The following is a 17,405-nucleotide window of genomic DNA, read 5'->3' on the forward strand; positions in this document are numbered from 1 at the left end:
AGACCAAACGAAGTTGAAATTGAATCATACAACTCTAGCTGACAATTTCATGAATTCTAAATACATTCGATTTGCACTGACACACATTTGCCTTTATTTATTATTTATTCAAGTGTGTCCTGAACACACCACAAGTCAGCAGACTAATGACCGGAGTACTCTTATGTGGTTGGAAAGAGTCTAATGACAGGTAATGATATGGTCAGCATTTACGTTCACAAAAACACAAAACAATACACAAGCACTCACGTGTTTCGACAGGTTGGCACTCTTCGAATCGACATCATACCTGCAGAAAAAAACAAAAACACACTGTGAATGCATTAGAGAGTGATGGAGGGTGACAGGAGCTCGGCTGGGAACACAAAAGGGATTACAGAGAGGGTAAATCAGTAATGGGGTTAAGCATCTTGTCACGCAGAATCTCAGCGGAGGCTCTGGGAATTCACTTCCCAACATTGCAGGATCACAGTCATCCTCTATTAAAATGACACTAAATGGACTAATTGGCAGTCACAAGTATATCTGCGAGGCCATACGTGTGAACGACTGAAACAGAAACGATGAACTACTGACTTGCTAGGTGAAGAAGTCTGTCCTCGTTTGTTTTCATCTATTTTCATTACTGTCACACACGTCTGAACAGTACTCACAACTCTCAATCCTCAGTTTCACCTGGCAACCTCTTAAACATACAATATTTGCAGCGAGACAAACTTCTCCAGAAATAGCCCCTCCAGCTCTGAAGAATGGGAGGCAATCAGGCGACCCATTCACTCAGCAATCTGAGGTCATTTCACAGCTCAGGTCATTTCACCCACCACTAAATATGGATTGGCCTCTGCTGGGTAATACAGTGGGGGAGAAATGCTAGGCAATTTTGTTACCTCACATGGATGTTAAAGGTGATGTACAGTATATTCTGTGTGTGGCAGGATTCTCCTTTAATCCAAATCCAAGCATAACCAATATTTAAAATGTCCCATTTCAACTCAGTGGGACATGTGACGTGCTTTATCTTTTTATCTTTTTAGCTGTTTAGAATGATATCGGTATATGCCTCAGCTTAGGGAAGTGTAAAATTAAAGACATATATCAGTGCACTATACTTCACAGTGAGCCCTGTGGAACACAATGCACTATCATAATTCATAGTGAGAGGACATACTGTAGTATTTCATAACCTCTGCTCTGTAACTGTTTTGTTTTCATAGAGATCTCACTGCCATAAGCCTGAGGGAGTAAACATTCTTCAATCTGGTATCATCTCAGACAGCGTTACCCTTTGCAGGCCAGCAGGACCAGCGACATACAGTCGTTGATGAGAGAAGCAGCAAGGCTGCACGCACACATCCAGATACTGTAGACACTGTAGCTTTTGAGGTTTAAACCTGTACTATTTCTAATGGCCAGCTGAGGTCAACTTCTGTAGTTGGAACGTCTCATTATATAAAAGGCTTTTTGGGAAAAGATTTCACATTACTCAAATTTCTTTGTTCCCAAAGATTGTTTCTTGGTGTAAGACTGCAGTGTCCCTCAGACCAAAACCAAATCACATCAAGGCGGTGACAGTGAAGACCCTCGAGACTTCAAGGCATGACTTTCACTCAATGGGAGCCATCACGGTGGCTATCTTTTATATGCAGTCTATGATAGACACATTCACCAAAAGCGCCACACATAGGAGTCTCACACACGGATGCACACGCTGAATGTTACTGAAAATGGCACATAACCTACTCACAGACCCACAAAAAGCCTGTTTGTTTTTTCCCTCAGATGTCCAGTTCCATTCAGAAAACCACTCAAGAGACACAGAGTTATGCATTCATTCATTTATAATCACATAACCAATGAGCAGACATAGACGCAACACGCAAACACACAGATGTCCTTACATGTCCCCATCTTTCTATGAGATGTCATTCTTCCAATAGATTTAAACTTGCTCACCTGATATTGCAAATACAATGATAAGTGCTAATCCAAAACCTGCACACCTCTAATGTAAGAGAGCAACAGAAGACAGGCGGGGAAGCCACTAAAAACGTCCACATAGAGCCAATAGGGCATAAATTTAGCTTAAAGATCATTTGCTTAAGAAGCTTCGGTTGCAGTGACATAAGCGGTAAACATCGGAGTCTCTCCCATCATTCAGCTCATCTTCATTTCATCTGAAATACTACAACACTCATAAGCAAATAACAGTTCAATAACTGAGCCCCACAAAGTCGGTAAAACACAGAAAGTAACTTGTTTGTGTACATGTGAAAATGTACACCGGGCTGTAACATGGTGTGTTCCACATGTTACAAGTGGAGCAGCCGCCATCCCCCAGAAACCCTGGTTGTTATGGCTACCTGCTAAACTTCACACAAACTCACAAACACATGCACCCAGACACGCACATTGTCACCATGGTCACGCATGTGGCAATGCACACACAAATTGCACGCATCAATTTGGGTTTTGTCTCTCCACCACAAGACCCTGCGACACACCTCCTGTACATATGAGCTCAACACATTACTCCTGGCTTAACGTGCAGTCTTAGTCAAGAGCAGATATGAAATAGAGACCACATTTGTTTGGGTTACAAAGTCACATTTGACGTCTTTGTGTGTGTCTACCTTGTTCTTTCCCTCGTTTTGCTATCTATCATGAATCGACTAACATCGACGCAGACACACTAGCTCCTCTTCACGGGAGAACTTTGAGATCCCGGTGGTGCTGTCGCCATGGCTCCCTGCTTTATAGATTAGAATATAAATAATAAAGCCACTGAAAGCCCCATAATTCAGTAACAAATGTGACCTGAGAGCCACATGAGATGGAGAATCCCCTCACCTAATCTAAGACCCTACAGATAGAATCTTTTGCCTCCATGGAAAGAAGTATGAGACAGCTGTGCTCATAGCACATGACTCAGTCATCAGGACATCACCAGCAGAAGAGAATCAGAGCTGTGTACTAGTAATATATGAGACAAGACAGTCTAAATCCATGCATTAGATACAGTATATAAAGACTGCAAACTATGGGCAACCGTGGTAATCTGCTAGGAACCAAAGCAATCACAAGGAGGCTTCTGGTGCAACACCCACCCACCTTTCACAGGAGGTGTTGCTGCTGCTCCGACCTCCTACTTTCTTTGCTTAAGCATGGAGAAGCCTCAGAACCATAGAGATGGAAATAACAATCATCTTTGTGACTATGGTAAAAACAGCCACATTTACCACTTAGAATTTTTCATTTCAATACCTCTCAAAGCTTTCATGAAAGCCAAACCGATATTCAGTGAACTATAACATCATCTATATCCAGAGTCTTAAATGCAAGTTTAGGAACTAGTCATGTCACAGTGATGCAGAAACACACACACGCACTTGTACATGTTACTTACAGGTCAAACCGGAGGTTCTGTCGCTCCTCAAAGAAGTAGTCCAGAATGAATTTCCGAACAAAGTCTGGGTTTAGCGTGTTGTCAATCACCTCTGTTCTGCCAAACTAGACAAAAAAAAGAAAAACAAAGATTAGGAGACAAACAGTTTGGAAATCATTCAACTTTTTACAGTCTACAAGTTTACAATCTATAATATGTGAGTATACATTTCTGCAACTCGCCACGCTTAAAAGCTCTAACCTTTCCCAAATCACAGCTTTTACCAGCACTTTATGACGCTGCAGTGACTCGTGTAAATATTGTATCCACCTGCAGGTTTTTCCTCAGGAGACACATTAGGCGAGAGGCTTGTTACAGAAGATTATGTACAGCTTTAGTGTAATGAATGCACCGCAGCTGAAGTATCAAGTCAAATGGGGTCAGTTGGGTTCCGATTTGGCATTTAACTCAGCCGGTTAATAATGCATGGAGATGACGGGCTACTCGGATCTATGAATAACTGCGAATGATTGGTGCTGAAAGAATTGCCCCCTGATTTGCATTCATGAATATTTACTGTAAAACGTATTGTTGATGGCGGCTCGATCGTAATGAAACGTGCATGCGTTCTCTTAATAAAGTGGTGGCTGTTGGTTATTTCTACTAACTCTCGAGCACTACTACATCACAAGCCTTTCAGTTTACACTGTAAATCCTCGCGTCATTTCCAGATACCTGAACTGTACAAAAGCAGGCAATTAAATCTCACAGCGTCATTAGCCTAGGCCTAATCAAGGAAACTACATTTGCACATTGAATCTCTTCCCTCACTGAATCACTAACATAACATGCCTCAAATCCCACAAACGCCGGATTGAAAACAGTTGTATTGTTGCACTTTGTGTATTATGCAACACTTTGGTATTGCATCCATGTCATAAACATTTTATAAAGTACTGTGAGCTGTATTTAGAGTGTATACAACACTTTAATATTTTCTACTTTCCTCGACAATATCCCATAGCTACTTAGTATTTAAAAATACTTACAGGACATTATTTTACTTCTTTTGTCTGTTGGTCTTGCCGAAATATATACTGCACTAATATAGTAGTAGAGGCTAGGGTGCGTACACCAAACAAGTGTTAAATGTCACCTTTCTAACTTGTAAACCACAGCTGAAAGTAACCAAACTTTAAACACTGTGTATATAAGAATGGTTTTAATAGAGCTAGTCTTTTTATATTGAGGTGTGTTTTAGTTTTTTTGGCATAGGTAACGTACGTAGGCCCAGCCACCACTTGAGTCCAAATTGAAAAATCTCACCTGCTACTGGAAATGAAATTTTGTGCAGATGATTCATCGTGACCCTTTGACTTAATTAAAGTGTTACCAACAGGCTGATATTTGTGAAAAAGAAAGCAAACCCTTTTTCAATGCCAAGGTTTTATGACTCAGGATATGACAAAAAATGATTTGGTTTAGTTTAACATCCTCAGATGAACAACAACGCGTGGCAGATTATAGAGTATCGTCATTTATTTAACAGAAACAAAACTGAAATGTAGAAGCTGTGCGTGAAAAACACCGTGTTATGTGATAGCTTGTAGAAACACGTTTAGCAGCGATAACTTTAGATAACAATTTTCTGACTTTATCAGTCTCTTATCGTTATGGAGGAACTTTGGTCCACTCTTCTTTAAAACATCGCCTAAGATCACTGAGGTTTGTGGGTATCTGCTAATGCAAGGCTTTCAGTGCAACACCCTGATTCTTATCTATTTCAGCAATTCTGTTCTGGATTTACCGTCGTTGCTTGGAATCACTGTCCTGTTGCTTTAGCTGTCAGATGGTTGCACATCTGACTGTGGAATACTTTGGTGTACAGAGTTCATGGTTGGCTTGCTGACTGCAAGGAGCCCATGCCGTGTGGCTGCAAAGCAAGCAGTGGTTTGCACATTTGCTTGATAAGCAAAAGGTTGCTGGTTTAATTAAAACCAGAGTAGCAATTTTCCTTTAGGGGTTGTGCTAGGAAGGGCACCCGGTGTACAGACAGAGCTACCTGCTAAGGTGACCCCTTGTGATAAAGGAACAGATAAAAGTAACTTTTATTGTTATGAAATTTAACCGAGCGCTGTGGAGTCTGAGATGTCAGAGCATTACATGACTGGCCTTGTGGTGAAATTGTTGGGGCATCCATTCCTGGAAAGACTAATGAATAATCTTTCTCACTGTTTCTGACATGACTTGACCAATTTCAGCCAATTTCTAGCAACTATGCAAAAAGAACTCTGTTTTCTCCATAGTGTGTACATGGAAAGACAGCAGTGAAGTGGACAGAAGTTTAATAAAATGGAAGGAAATGTTTCAAACCCGGTTTGCACACACTCACCTCTCTCCACTCCCTGTTGCCCATGGCTTGTGTGTAGAGTACACATACTGTAAAAAGAGGCACATAAACAGTAGTTTTAATCATTAACTCCTTACTAACACTCACTTAGCAACTGCCCAGCCATTTTAGTCAGTGTCTACTTTATAATCATGTATAATATATAAGAAACGGGCAAGCAGTCTAAATAAATATTATTATATTGGTATTTACAACCAGCTTTTAACTATCTGACAGGTTGGCTGACTAACGGATGAATAGGAGAGCCTTACTTCATAAGACAGCAAGCAAATAAAATCAAAAAACAAATCAAATGTCATGGTATTTCATGGATCCATTAGAATATGACTGATAAGCCATAAATGCTTGAATTAGAAATATATATTAAACAAAGAAAAACATCAAAGCGTCTAATAGTGTCATTCACGAGTCACGAATATGTGCATTATATTCGCCGGCTTCAGATTGTGAAAGACATCATTTCGGGTGATTATGCAATTTCTCGAAACAAGAGAGTTCTCTAAAAAGCAAATTACGCAGCTCGCTCATCGTATACTTCATTCCTCAAGGCCTTTGATGTTCTTTGATGAGGATATGTACACATCCAAACACCCACGCAGACACATAAAATGTTGATTTTGCGTCTGACAGACAAACACTGGGGATACTTTTGGAGGGAACAGAGAGATTTAAACTTCGTTTGCCTGTATAGATCACTGCTCTTTCGATTTTTTAGGTATTTTTTTTTTACCACCGAGTGACATATCCAAGGTATCGTTCAGTTTTCAGGAACTTTGACATCCTGTTTTCCCGCTCTCCTTCACCTCCTTGCTCCTTCCTCCTGTCAGGCTGCTTCATATCAGGGGGCTAAAGTCAGTGAGCTCAGCATAATCACAGGAGCTACTCAGCATAAAAGCAGTACTAAATTTATGGTTAATGCCCATGCTTCCTGCTCCTAATCACTGTCATCTTCATCACTGTACTCATCACTGCCATCCCCATCACCTTGAGTCATTTTTCATCCATGCACGTGGGAATGTGCTGACATGCTCTGTTTTGCTTGCTGACTACGTGTGTGTGTATTAGTGGTTCATTACAATAGTCTTCGCAATATCTTATTTTTATGATATGACAACAATCGCTGTTTCATTTTAGGGAGAAATCGATCTCACCCTACCCTCACTCCCAATGCACACGCACCCATACATGCACACTCCTCATGTGACTCATGCAAACAAATAATGTGAATAAATGTCTTTTAATTTTTGAATTTTTTCATCTCTAGTAATTTAAACAAATATTTTCTTGCTGCATTTTATTTTGAAAACTAGAAAAGCAACATTTCAGCGTCAAACTTCCAGCTTATGCGTGTAACACTGGCATCAGGTCGGTACTGCAGAACTGTAAAAATTTGGATTGGTGTATCCCTAGATAGTCCTCTTTGTAGCATTAAGAATAACTAAACAATGGAATATCAATATTTTCTTGGCGTGAGCTTAGTTTTCATATTGGACAGCAGGCAAGGTGTCACTGAAGTATGGCTGCTTGAAGTAAATATGCTGTGCCTTCTTAAAAAGAAACAAGATATTCAAGTACTTTTTTATGCAGTCCCTGCTTAAACTGTCTGCAGACACATTTGTCAAGCCAGCGCTGAAGCCCTCCTTCAACTTTATGCAGTAGCCCTGACAGTGTTATTACATTTATTTTAGCTGTGGGAAGAGGAGCGTGAGAATTGCCGCCCATTCTGTGAATCTATAGGGAGAAGCTTTCAAGCTCTCAGGCTTTGTGTATTAGTCAGCCGTGCCTCAAGCCAAGACAACATATTTAGTGAGAAAATACTCAAACACAGATTGAGTCACAGCAAAAGAAATGCGCTTCGTTCATCTCCAAATTAATTGCTTATTTCATTTCCTTACAGCGCTCCCATAGCCCTTATTTTTCCCAAGTTTTTTCTCATGTATTCCTAACACTGTTCTTTTTGTTTCCTTTCTTTATGCAAATCAAATGAAAAGTTTACAGACACATCATGGAAATCATCAAGGAATCCCCTTTGTTTCCTCTTTATATTTCACTGACGCAGTGAAAAATATAAAACTAACTAAAACGTGGTCTTAGTGAGCGATAGAGAGATGTCGTCTTACTTGGGTCTGATTTGGAGAAGGTGTCCCTATCCAGCAGGTTTCTGTGGAGACACAATATGGAAAATAATTAGAAACACAGTTGCCTTGGAAAATGAATCCACGCTAACACACTGACTATTTATGTTCCCGGCTTCACATTGTGTTTACAGTAAACCTGCGAAGCGTCCTGATGAGGTGCAGGAGTACAAAAAATATAACATCCAAAGTGCTGTGTAACCACATTAGACACCATGCTGCTTATATTCACAGTTAACATATACAGTACAGACAAAGATAACCCGAGTAATTACAAAATGCAGCTTTTGAATGATGATTTTATTTGTTAAGGGAAAACAATATCCTGTCACGGTCCTGGGTCTTATGACCCAGTGTTTTGAGTTTCAGTTCTTTTGATGTTCATAGTGTATGTTTAAGCTTATCAGGTTTCCTAAGTTTATTTGTTATCATGCCTAAGTGTTTCTAGTTCTTATTATTTCCCCCTCGTGTTCCAACTATGTTAAATCTCCCTTGCCCTTCATGTGTTTCATGTCTGTTGTCTTATGTTGTTATGTCTGCCTCTCATGTTCCTGTTTCATTTTGGAGAGATCTCGTGTTTTTATATTATGGATTATGTTTTGAGTCCTTTGTGGTACTGTTTCGTGTTTCCCTAGATCTCAGTTATGGTTATCTTAGGTTTTGCTCTTTGGCTTCGTCATATGGCTTCCCTGTGTTCCATGTTATGTCCACTGTGATGTTTTTGTACCATATTTCAGGTTCCTATATTCTGTCTCCCCAGTTGCTGTTAAGTTTGCATGTTTAGAATTCAGTCAGTGTGTTTCCTGTTTTACTTTGAAGGTCCATGTCTCATGTGAGTGTTTCTAGTTTTGCTTCCCTTGCCTCGTCCTGCTTTATTACCCTCAGCTGTTCCTCCATGTGTCTCCACTTCCCCTAATCACCTCCTGTGTATTTAAGTCCTCTGTTTTCAGTGTGTGATTGTCAGGTCGTCTGTTGTCCACGCCATGTTTCCTATGCCATGCTTCCAAGTTTCTTGTCTAGGTTTTTCTTATTGTTTGTTTAGATTTCCCAGTTTAGGTTTGTGTTAATTTTGCTTCAGTTTGCCTTGCCCTTTGTTTGTACCTTTTTTTTCCAGCCATATTAAACGGCTCGCTTTTTGTTAACATTCAAGTTTTGTTCCCTGTTCCTTGGAGTCTGCATTTTGGGTCCTTTTTCAATTCATACAGTCTGCCCTCGCCAGACTGTGACATATCCAAAGCTACTTTGCACTGTGAGGAAAAGTAACTGCTCCCTAAACCTAATAACAAGAACTGCAATCAGCCGTTTGCAGTAACTGGCAATGAGTCTTTTGCTTAGCTTTGGAGAAATTTTGAACCACTCTTCTTTGCAGAATTGTTTTAATTCAGCCACACTGGAGGGTTCCTGAGCATGAATGGCCTGTTTATGGTTATACCAAAGCATCTCAATCGGATCAAGTCTTCGTTTTGCTTTTTGAGACATTGAGAGGATCTGCTGGTCTGCTTTGGATCATTGTCCCCGCTGCATAACCCAAGTGCGCATGAGCTTCAGAGCATGAACTGATGATCGGCCATACTCCTTCAGGATTTTCTGCAAGTCGTCCTGAAGCAGCCAAGCAGCCCCAGATCATCACACTACCACCACCATGTTTGACCGATGCTTTGATGTACTTTGTATGAAATGCTGTGTTAGTTTCATGTCAGATTTAACAAGATACAAACCTTCCAAAAAGTTCAACTTATTCTCATCGATCCACAAACTGACTCCACATTTTTCAAAAAGTCTTCAGGATCAACATTTTTTCTTGTCAGATGTGAGGCGAGCCTTTATGTTCTCTTTGGTCCACAGTGGTTTTTACTCCCATGGTCAAGTCTCTTGCTTATTGTTGAATCATGAACTCTGACCTTAACTGAGACAACTGAGGCCTGCAATTCTTTAAATATTGTTCTGGGTTCTTCTGTGACTTCCTGGATAAGTTGTTGTACCTGCACTCTTGGAGTAATTTTGGTACTCTAGGCTGGCCGATCCTCGAAAGCTTCACGACTCTTCCAGATTTTCTTCCTTTGAGGATAATGGCTGTCTCCATGGTTCTCTGGGAGTCGCAACACTTTATTTAAGTGATTTCTTAATTTGCTAGCTCTGGCAGTAATCAGGCCTGGGTGTGGCTAGTGAAACTGTACTAAGTCTTCCCAAAAAAACATGCACGTATTATTATCCTCCACGTCAAATACCTGAAAACCTTTTGATGGTTACATCAACATTTAGAGAATAAATTCACAATAACAACACAACCGCTAGTTTATACAACTAATAATAGAAGTTCAAACTTTTAATGGGAATTCAGTCTTCATGGTGCTTCACTCCTTGCTTCAAAAACACCAAGTTTGAGCTAATCTTCTCAGTGATGACTCATTGTAGTGTGCAGCCCTCCAAACTTGTGTTTCAGCCAAGATGGGCATTAATACAACCATGAAGAATTTATGCTTCCCCCCCTCCAACAAAGAAAAAAGCTGAGATGATATAAAAACAGCATGACAGCTTATGATTACTTCTGATTTCTGAATAATAAGATCGAGGATGCTGAGGATAGTCACACCTGGAGAGGAGAGAAGAAGAGATCAGAGAGCAGAACACTAACAGGATCACTAACTTGTCACTTTGGTGAAATCAGCCTGAACAGAGCTCTGCATGAATAGAAATCTTCTTCCCAATCACTCTAATCCATGTGACATGCCCCGGCTGCACAAAGGGCATGAAAGATATGGATAATGTTTCCCATCATCCTTTCAATCCCAGGGCTTGTGGCAGACTTTTAAAGGTTCTAAGACAAAGCCCTGAAACCATCGACGGCTTAAGAGTATCAAGGCTTCGAGCTGCTTTCCAGTACCAGTGTTGCTGTCACAGTTTTGTTTCTTTCAGCTCACTTCTCTCTCTGTTTCTGTACTTACTTCCTCTCTGTCTTTCTTTCATGTGAACCTATCAACACAATCTATGACATGTTTCTCTCTGTCTCACTCTTGCATTTGCTCTAAAAGCAAAAAAACCCAACCTCTTGGTATCCCGGCGGTCCTTCCTGCTTGTTTGCTTCTCAGCTCACTCTGTCGCTCATTTGAAAATTGTAGCCTCACTTATGTCAGAGCATTTACTGCAAATGCAGCACACATAATGATTTGTTGTCACTCTGACGCGGTTATTTGAACTCGAGTATGTCAAATTAAAGGTTTCAGGTCAGATTTCTGTTTGAGTTTCCTCCCATAATCCACAGACACACAAATCATTTATATGTCTAATTGCTTGTTTTGTTGTCTGTCCATGGTGTGACTACACCGGCCTCAGTGACCATTTCTACACGACCACAACAATCCAGCTGAGATGTTTACAGGGCGGGAACAAGTCCACCCATAATCCAAGGTACAAAACACCTCCAGTTACAATGATTAACATAACAAGAAAATATTCTGTGGTCTGTTGCAGGTGAACACAAACTCTGTGTCTCTGATCAGCACGTCTGTCTATTACAAAAAGATATAAAAACCTGAGTCAGATATTTTTGTGTCTCCACAAATGCCACCATTCAACACGGGATATTTTCAGCAACACAAAATCTGCTATTTGGCGGCATCTTTGTCGATACATGCCTAGACACCAGCCTAAATCTAGTTTGTCAGCTGAGCTGCACTAATTAGGCTAACCAACATTACTAGATCTCACATGTCAGAAAAATTATTTTGCTAATGAATTGTGTGCTTTGAATTCTTCTTAGATCACTGAAAGTATTCTTGCTGATTGAAAACTAAAGTGTCAGTTTAATGGATTTTAATTGGGCTGCTTTTAACTGCATCAGTCAGCACATAAAATTGAGAATGATAAAAATGAGACTGTACTGTCAAATGACACAACAAGTGTATTGGTCATAGTGCCTTTTACAATAAAGTAAATAACTAAATAAGCATTACTGTTTTGATCTAGCTGGTAGGTGCTGTTGCTTAAAAACCTTAGAAATTGTCTGATTTTAGAAGACAGCAATGAAAAAACGTTATGTTTTTAACTGAAACAAGCAAACTAAAAAGTGCAGTTGTTCTGTGTTTTACTGGGCTTCACATGAATAACTCACTCCTATTTAGTTATAATGAAAACATGCAACATGCACTGTAATCTATAAATCAATCCAACATTGATTAATTTTGGAGGAAATGTCAAATAGTGCAGCAATATAAATTCTCCTCAGGCCTGTTTGTGTTGTCGACAGTAAATAAAATCCAAGTACATTTATTTCCAAAGATTTTAAAGCAAATAAATTGGATGAACTGCAAGTAAAAAACTAAATGGACACTGTTTAAGTGCCCATTAATGCAAATATCTGATCAACCTAAGTTCAAACTCAGCATGACAATGGAGAAACAGGGTGATTTAAGTGACTTTAAATTAGGGCTGTGCAATATGACCAAAATCTCATATCCCGATAGAAGACATTTATCGTCCTGACAACAATATATATTAAAAAATGTAACATTTTCTGTAAATTCTGTGAATCTCGGGCAACTCGACTTGTTTGAAGTGTTTTCAGCTGGCGTCGTGTACCTGGAGTCGAGTGTTTTGACCGATGCATGAAACTATACATTTTTAGGCATAACTTGTAACGGCTACCGTTTTCTTTGTGAGTATTTATTACACGGCGTGCTGCGGGGAAAAGCCTGTTCTAACGTTTGAATCTAAGCTTTATTTGGAGCACCTGACAGCTCTTTTTTGCTTCTCATTAGTAAACTCTCTCCATACTCTTTTACGTGACTCTTGCATAGGTGATCCGTGTCAGACTTTTCATAACCAAAGCATGCCCATGCTACAGAGGTAGCCCCTCGTTTAGAAATAAGGTCCTCAATTTGTTTTGACTGGTCTTTCTGTTTGTCATCGTTTCAGTTTATTTTGAAAAATCTCAACAGGGTCTTCCGCTTTATTGTGAAAGGTTTATGTGGAAAATAAACAAGCGGACGGCGGAGCAGTGTTTACCGTCGTTGTAAAAACAGTCGCTTATCCATCAGTAGTTTGGTTATTTTAAATATAAGAGAAAGAAAGAAGTTTAAGAAATAAATATAGCTAATACAGTGACCATCAAAACAATGAAAAAAATATTGCTGTAAACGGTTTATTTTGCGACACCACAAAACAAACGATAGCGTAATATAAAACGATAGACGTTTTCATATAGTCATCCGATACATATCGTTATATCGAACAGCCATACTTTAAATGTGCAGTGACTGCTGGTGCCAAACAGCTCCAGCTACTCTCAGGATTTGACAAACCGCTGGGATTTTCCTAAACAAACACGTCTAGGTAGTGCTGGGCGAGATGACAATATATATCGTGTCGATGATAGAAAAGTGTCTATTGTGCCATTTGTCTTCTATCATTTCTATCATTTCTAACCTAATTTTATAAATTATTACATGAAATATACCATTAAAAAGCCTGTGGCAAATATATTAGTGTTGTCTTCTCACTATACATACTCTTAACTTTATGCAAGAGAAAATAAAGTATGAAAAAATGATATTTTTCGCAAAGAAACTCCGTCTTGTGGTTTTGCGACATGGTGCTGCTTTACGTGCACCCGGATTTGCGACATGCTTTACGGTAACTCAAAACGATGGACGTGCGACAGGTTGCAGTTTCATGCCCGGACATGCAACAGGCAGAGACAGCTACACAGGCAGCCCAAGAGGAAGCACTTTTACCGAAAAGAGGGGGTACATCTGTGATTTGGTTACATTTTGGGTTCAACAGCACCAACACGGAGCAGAAGACGCCCATTTGCAAGCTATACTATAAAACTATTCCTGCACCCGATGGCAACACAACAAATCTCTCCTATCACCTACAGAAGGTCCACGAAAAAGAATGCTCAAGAATCCAGAAAATCCGAGCTAAACCAAGTTGTGGAACGACAGGAGCAAGTTGGGAAAAGAAAAACTATAGCTAGCCAAAGATACAGCAGTCTTTCACACAAGGCCCTTATAAGAAAACGTCCCAGCGCCATAAACAAATCACAGGAGCCGTCTCGTGTTACATTTGTAAAGGCATGGCCCCTGTTTATGTAGTTGAGAAGGACAGCTTTCGTGACCTCATCAAAGTCCTTATAAGTCGAGTTGCCTCGCTTATATGACGCATGCCGGGCCAAAGTAGAGACGGATGTTTGCAGTGTCGTGCATTATGCCTTGACGACTGACCTATGGACGAGCAGAGATACGCAGCCCTACATGAGCGTAACCATCCATGTCATTAACAAAGACTGCACCCTCTGCGCTCGCTGTTTACAGACTGCGTACTTTCCAGATGACCACGGGTCAGGTGGTATATCGTGATATATATCGTCATCGTGATATAAAATAATTCATATCGTGATAAATATTTTTTCCATATCGCCCAGCACTACGTCTAGGGTTTACAGAGAAGGGTCCGATAAAAAGAAAATATCAAGTGAGCGACAGTTTTCTCGAAGAAAATACTCGTTGATGTCAGAGGTCAGAGTGCTTCCAACAGTAACTCAAAAGCATTCATTACAACCACAGCACGCAGAAGAGCACCTCACACAACATACTAAACCTTGAAGCTCATGAGGAGACGAGGAGAAGAATGCTACTTGTGTCAGGTAAGAACTGAGGAATTGTTGCCTGGTTTGATGTGTCTCAATTTCTCAATTGCTGTGACATTTGCATGGTAGGGTCAGAATTTAGTATAATCAACATGAAAACAAGCATCCATTCTGCCTTAGTATTGATGTATTTTATGGTTATTTTATAGTTTTTTTCTTAGTCTTTTATTTCTAAATCCCCTTAATCACGTAACAAAGCAACTAACTCAGCTTTGCCCTTTCTGAGCTCATGTATTACACTGATTATACCACTGCAAGCACAACTCATTTATTTGATAAATGAATGAGCTCATTTGAGGATTAGCACACACTTCTTTTTTTAAACAAGCAGTGCATCCGTTTTCTGAACCCTTAGGTAAACAGAGAGAAGCACAGGGAACACCGGGAAATAAATATCCTTACAAACAAAAGAAAATAACAGACAAACAAAACAAATAAATAAATAAGGACACGGTGGTGACAATTATATCCTTGCCCTTTGTCAATTCGTTTTGAAGTAACTGTGAGGCCTCACAGCAGAGCTGCTCATGCTCATTTAGCACAGTCTTTAACACTCGCTTTTTTCTGATTTAGCTCATTCAAGATGGCTTCTTAAGCCGTCAAACTATAACTAATCTTTACTTAACTAGGGAGAGAAGGAACAAACCACTTTCACCGTGTAACTATGGTAGCCCTGAAAGGTCAAGTTTCATTTATTTTTGTGCAGTAGGCTAGTAAGGTTTACACTACCTCACAACACTTTGGCCTTCGATCCACAGACTGCATATAAAATGGTCACTGCCAATTAGTTTTGACTCCACATTTTGACGCCTCATTGTCAGTCCTCTGAGTGACACAGTATTATCTTTTCATAGCCAGCATTGAGCATATTTGGATAAGAAGGTGAAGTTATCCACTAACGCCAGCAAGCTAGGTTAGCTAGCGACATCTCTTAATCCTGCAGGGGAACAGATACGCATACCTGCTAAGTAGTGCCCGGTAACAGATAAATAAAATGCTACAATATTAAATATCCCAGTTCAATGAGTGTTACTATTTGTCAGCTAATTGCATTTTAATGCTCTTAAAGGCACCAGCACCACAGTAACAGCCAAAGGTGTGAAACGCAAGGCCTACTAAACTACTGGCTGCAGCCCCCTGTTTGGCATACCGGCAATCGGCAGCAGTCGTGCCCCTAACTTTAAAGATTAACCGACTCCACACAGGTGAGAACTTAAAAGAATTTCCCCAACCTACATTTTTTTATGAAGGGAGACTGCCCATGTTTTTGTACGGGGCAATTAATATGCTGTTTAATATTAAGCTGGACATTTTTACAGATTCTGAGAGGTGGACTGAGATGGGCCTCAAGCAGCTGTTGGAACATCTGCAGTTTTTGGCACTAAGGTACACATTATTAGACAGCTTCATTATCTTGAGGGCACCGGGGTGCAAAAATGCTTTTTAATGCTGTAACATTTATTTTTACTTACAGAGGTGCTCGCTCTTGGACCCCTCCTCAAGTGGCCATTAGAGGAACTGCAGTTTCTGGCACTTTTGCAGTTGTTCCATTTTCCAGCCTTGTAGTTTGATGCTTGGTTATTTTTTGCAAAGAGATTCATACTACTTCTGATTCATGATGTGTTGGTGACTGTCATAAAGACTCAACAGAAACTACAGGAAGAGAACTGATGCATTTAGTGATCACTAACCATTTAAATTGGCACACTGTAACGGTACCTTTAGCTGGAGTTACAGTTTCTACTTCTATCTGTTACCATTTCCTGACAACTGTATTCCCGACTGGTCACAAGGGTTCAAAGTGCAGCAGCATGACCATTACTGCACACGCACCCACAAGTGCTGCATGTAGTCAGTGTTGCACATACTAAAAACAAATGTGTCACAGCCAAGATCATAACAACAGAAACAAGCCACAGTCACAGTGACAGCTATGTCATCCCGTGTCTGCTGTCACAATCACAGGCGGTGATGGTGAATGGTGAATCAACTCTCCTTCTTTCGAAATAAGTCGGTGCGGCCACAGCCTCCTCTCGCTGTAAGCAAAAGTGTGGCGAGGTAAAGCAAAACAACCCTCTAAGAAGTCTTATTGTGACTTTACGAATAAACCTAGACATCAGATGATGAACACACACATTTATGCTATAAAACACTCTCACCACTGCAATAATGTGTCAGCATGGAGGTGTAGTTAGGGGCACATGTCCGAATAGAATATTCAAGAGTTGAATCTGAGGCTCTACAGACTGACTGCTGCTCAAAGCACATCACACATGGTGGCACTCCAAATGAGCTCCTGGGCTCCCCCTGCATGCATATACTCTGTGAGTGTGTGTGTGTGTTTTCGTATGTGTGATTACGTTGTCAGGATTTCCACTTCAGAGGATAATGTGAATGAGTCATGGCTCACTCTTTTTCCTCTCGCTCCTTCTCTCTTTTTATCCAGAGGCAGACAGCGGAAAGCGAAAAGCTGCCATCCGAGTCACAGAGAGGTCTGCAGGAATAAAGACTCAAATAGTGTTTGTATTTTTAGCACAGAGTTTCCCAGAAACGCTCATCTCGTGGCAGCGATTTGGAATTTTGATGCTTTTAGTTTTGTAATTTAAATGTTGTGCAATATTTTGCAGTCTACACTATGAAGAAAGGAATAAAATTCTACCACTGGCAAAAAAAGCGCACCTCTCATTCCCCTCTCAAAATATTGATTTCTACAATAAAGTACCCCGAGGCTTACCACTTTGGGTATGTTTACAGCTTCCTCTCTGTGTCATTCTTCCCAAACACCACCTTTGGCATCTGCTCTAGCTCCCAGTCATTCTGCTGCTGCTC

At 40.3% G+C, this 17,405-nt stretch overlaps 1 protein-coding gene across 1 annotated transcript in view; it reads right to left on the reverse strand.

The window, feature by feature from the left end:
- LOC146615391 (copine-8) overlaps positions 1–17,405 on the reverse strand; it is a 105,873-nt gene that overhangs the window by 62,191 nt on the left and 26,277 nt on the right. The window contains exons 2-5 of the mRNA XM_085376694.1: positions 7,913–7,953; positions 5,775–5,821; positions 3,404–3,507; positions 250–289 (exon numbers count right to left, since the gene is read on the reverse strand). Of these exons, the coding sequence (XP_085232820.1) occupies positions 250–289; positions 3,404–3,507; positions 5,775–5,821; positions 7,913–7,953 (232 nt within the window). The remainder of the gene's footprint in view (positions 1–249; positions 290–3,403; positions 3,508–5,774; positions 5,822–7,912; positions 7,954–17,405) is intronic.

The sequence above is a fragment of the Diplotaxodon limnothrissa genome, linkage group LG17, assembly GCF_057381915.1.
Source record: "Diplotaxodon limnothrissa isolate DT_005_m linkage group LG17, D_limnothrissa_male_GT1.1, whole genome shotgun sequence".
NCBI classification, from domain to species: domain Eukaryota; kingdom Metazoa; phylum Chordata; class Actinopteri; order Cichliformes; family Cichlidae; genus Diplotaxodon; species Diplotaxodon limnothrissa.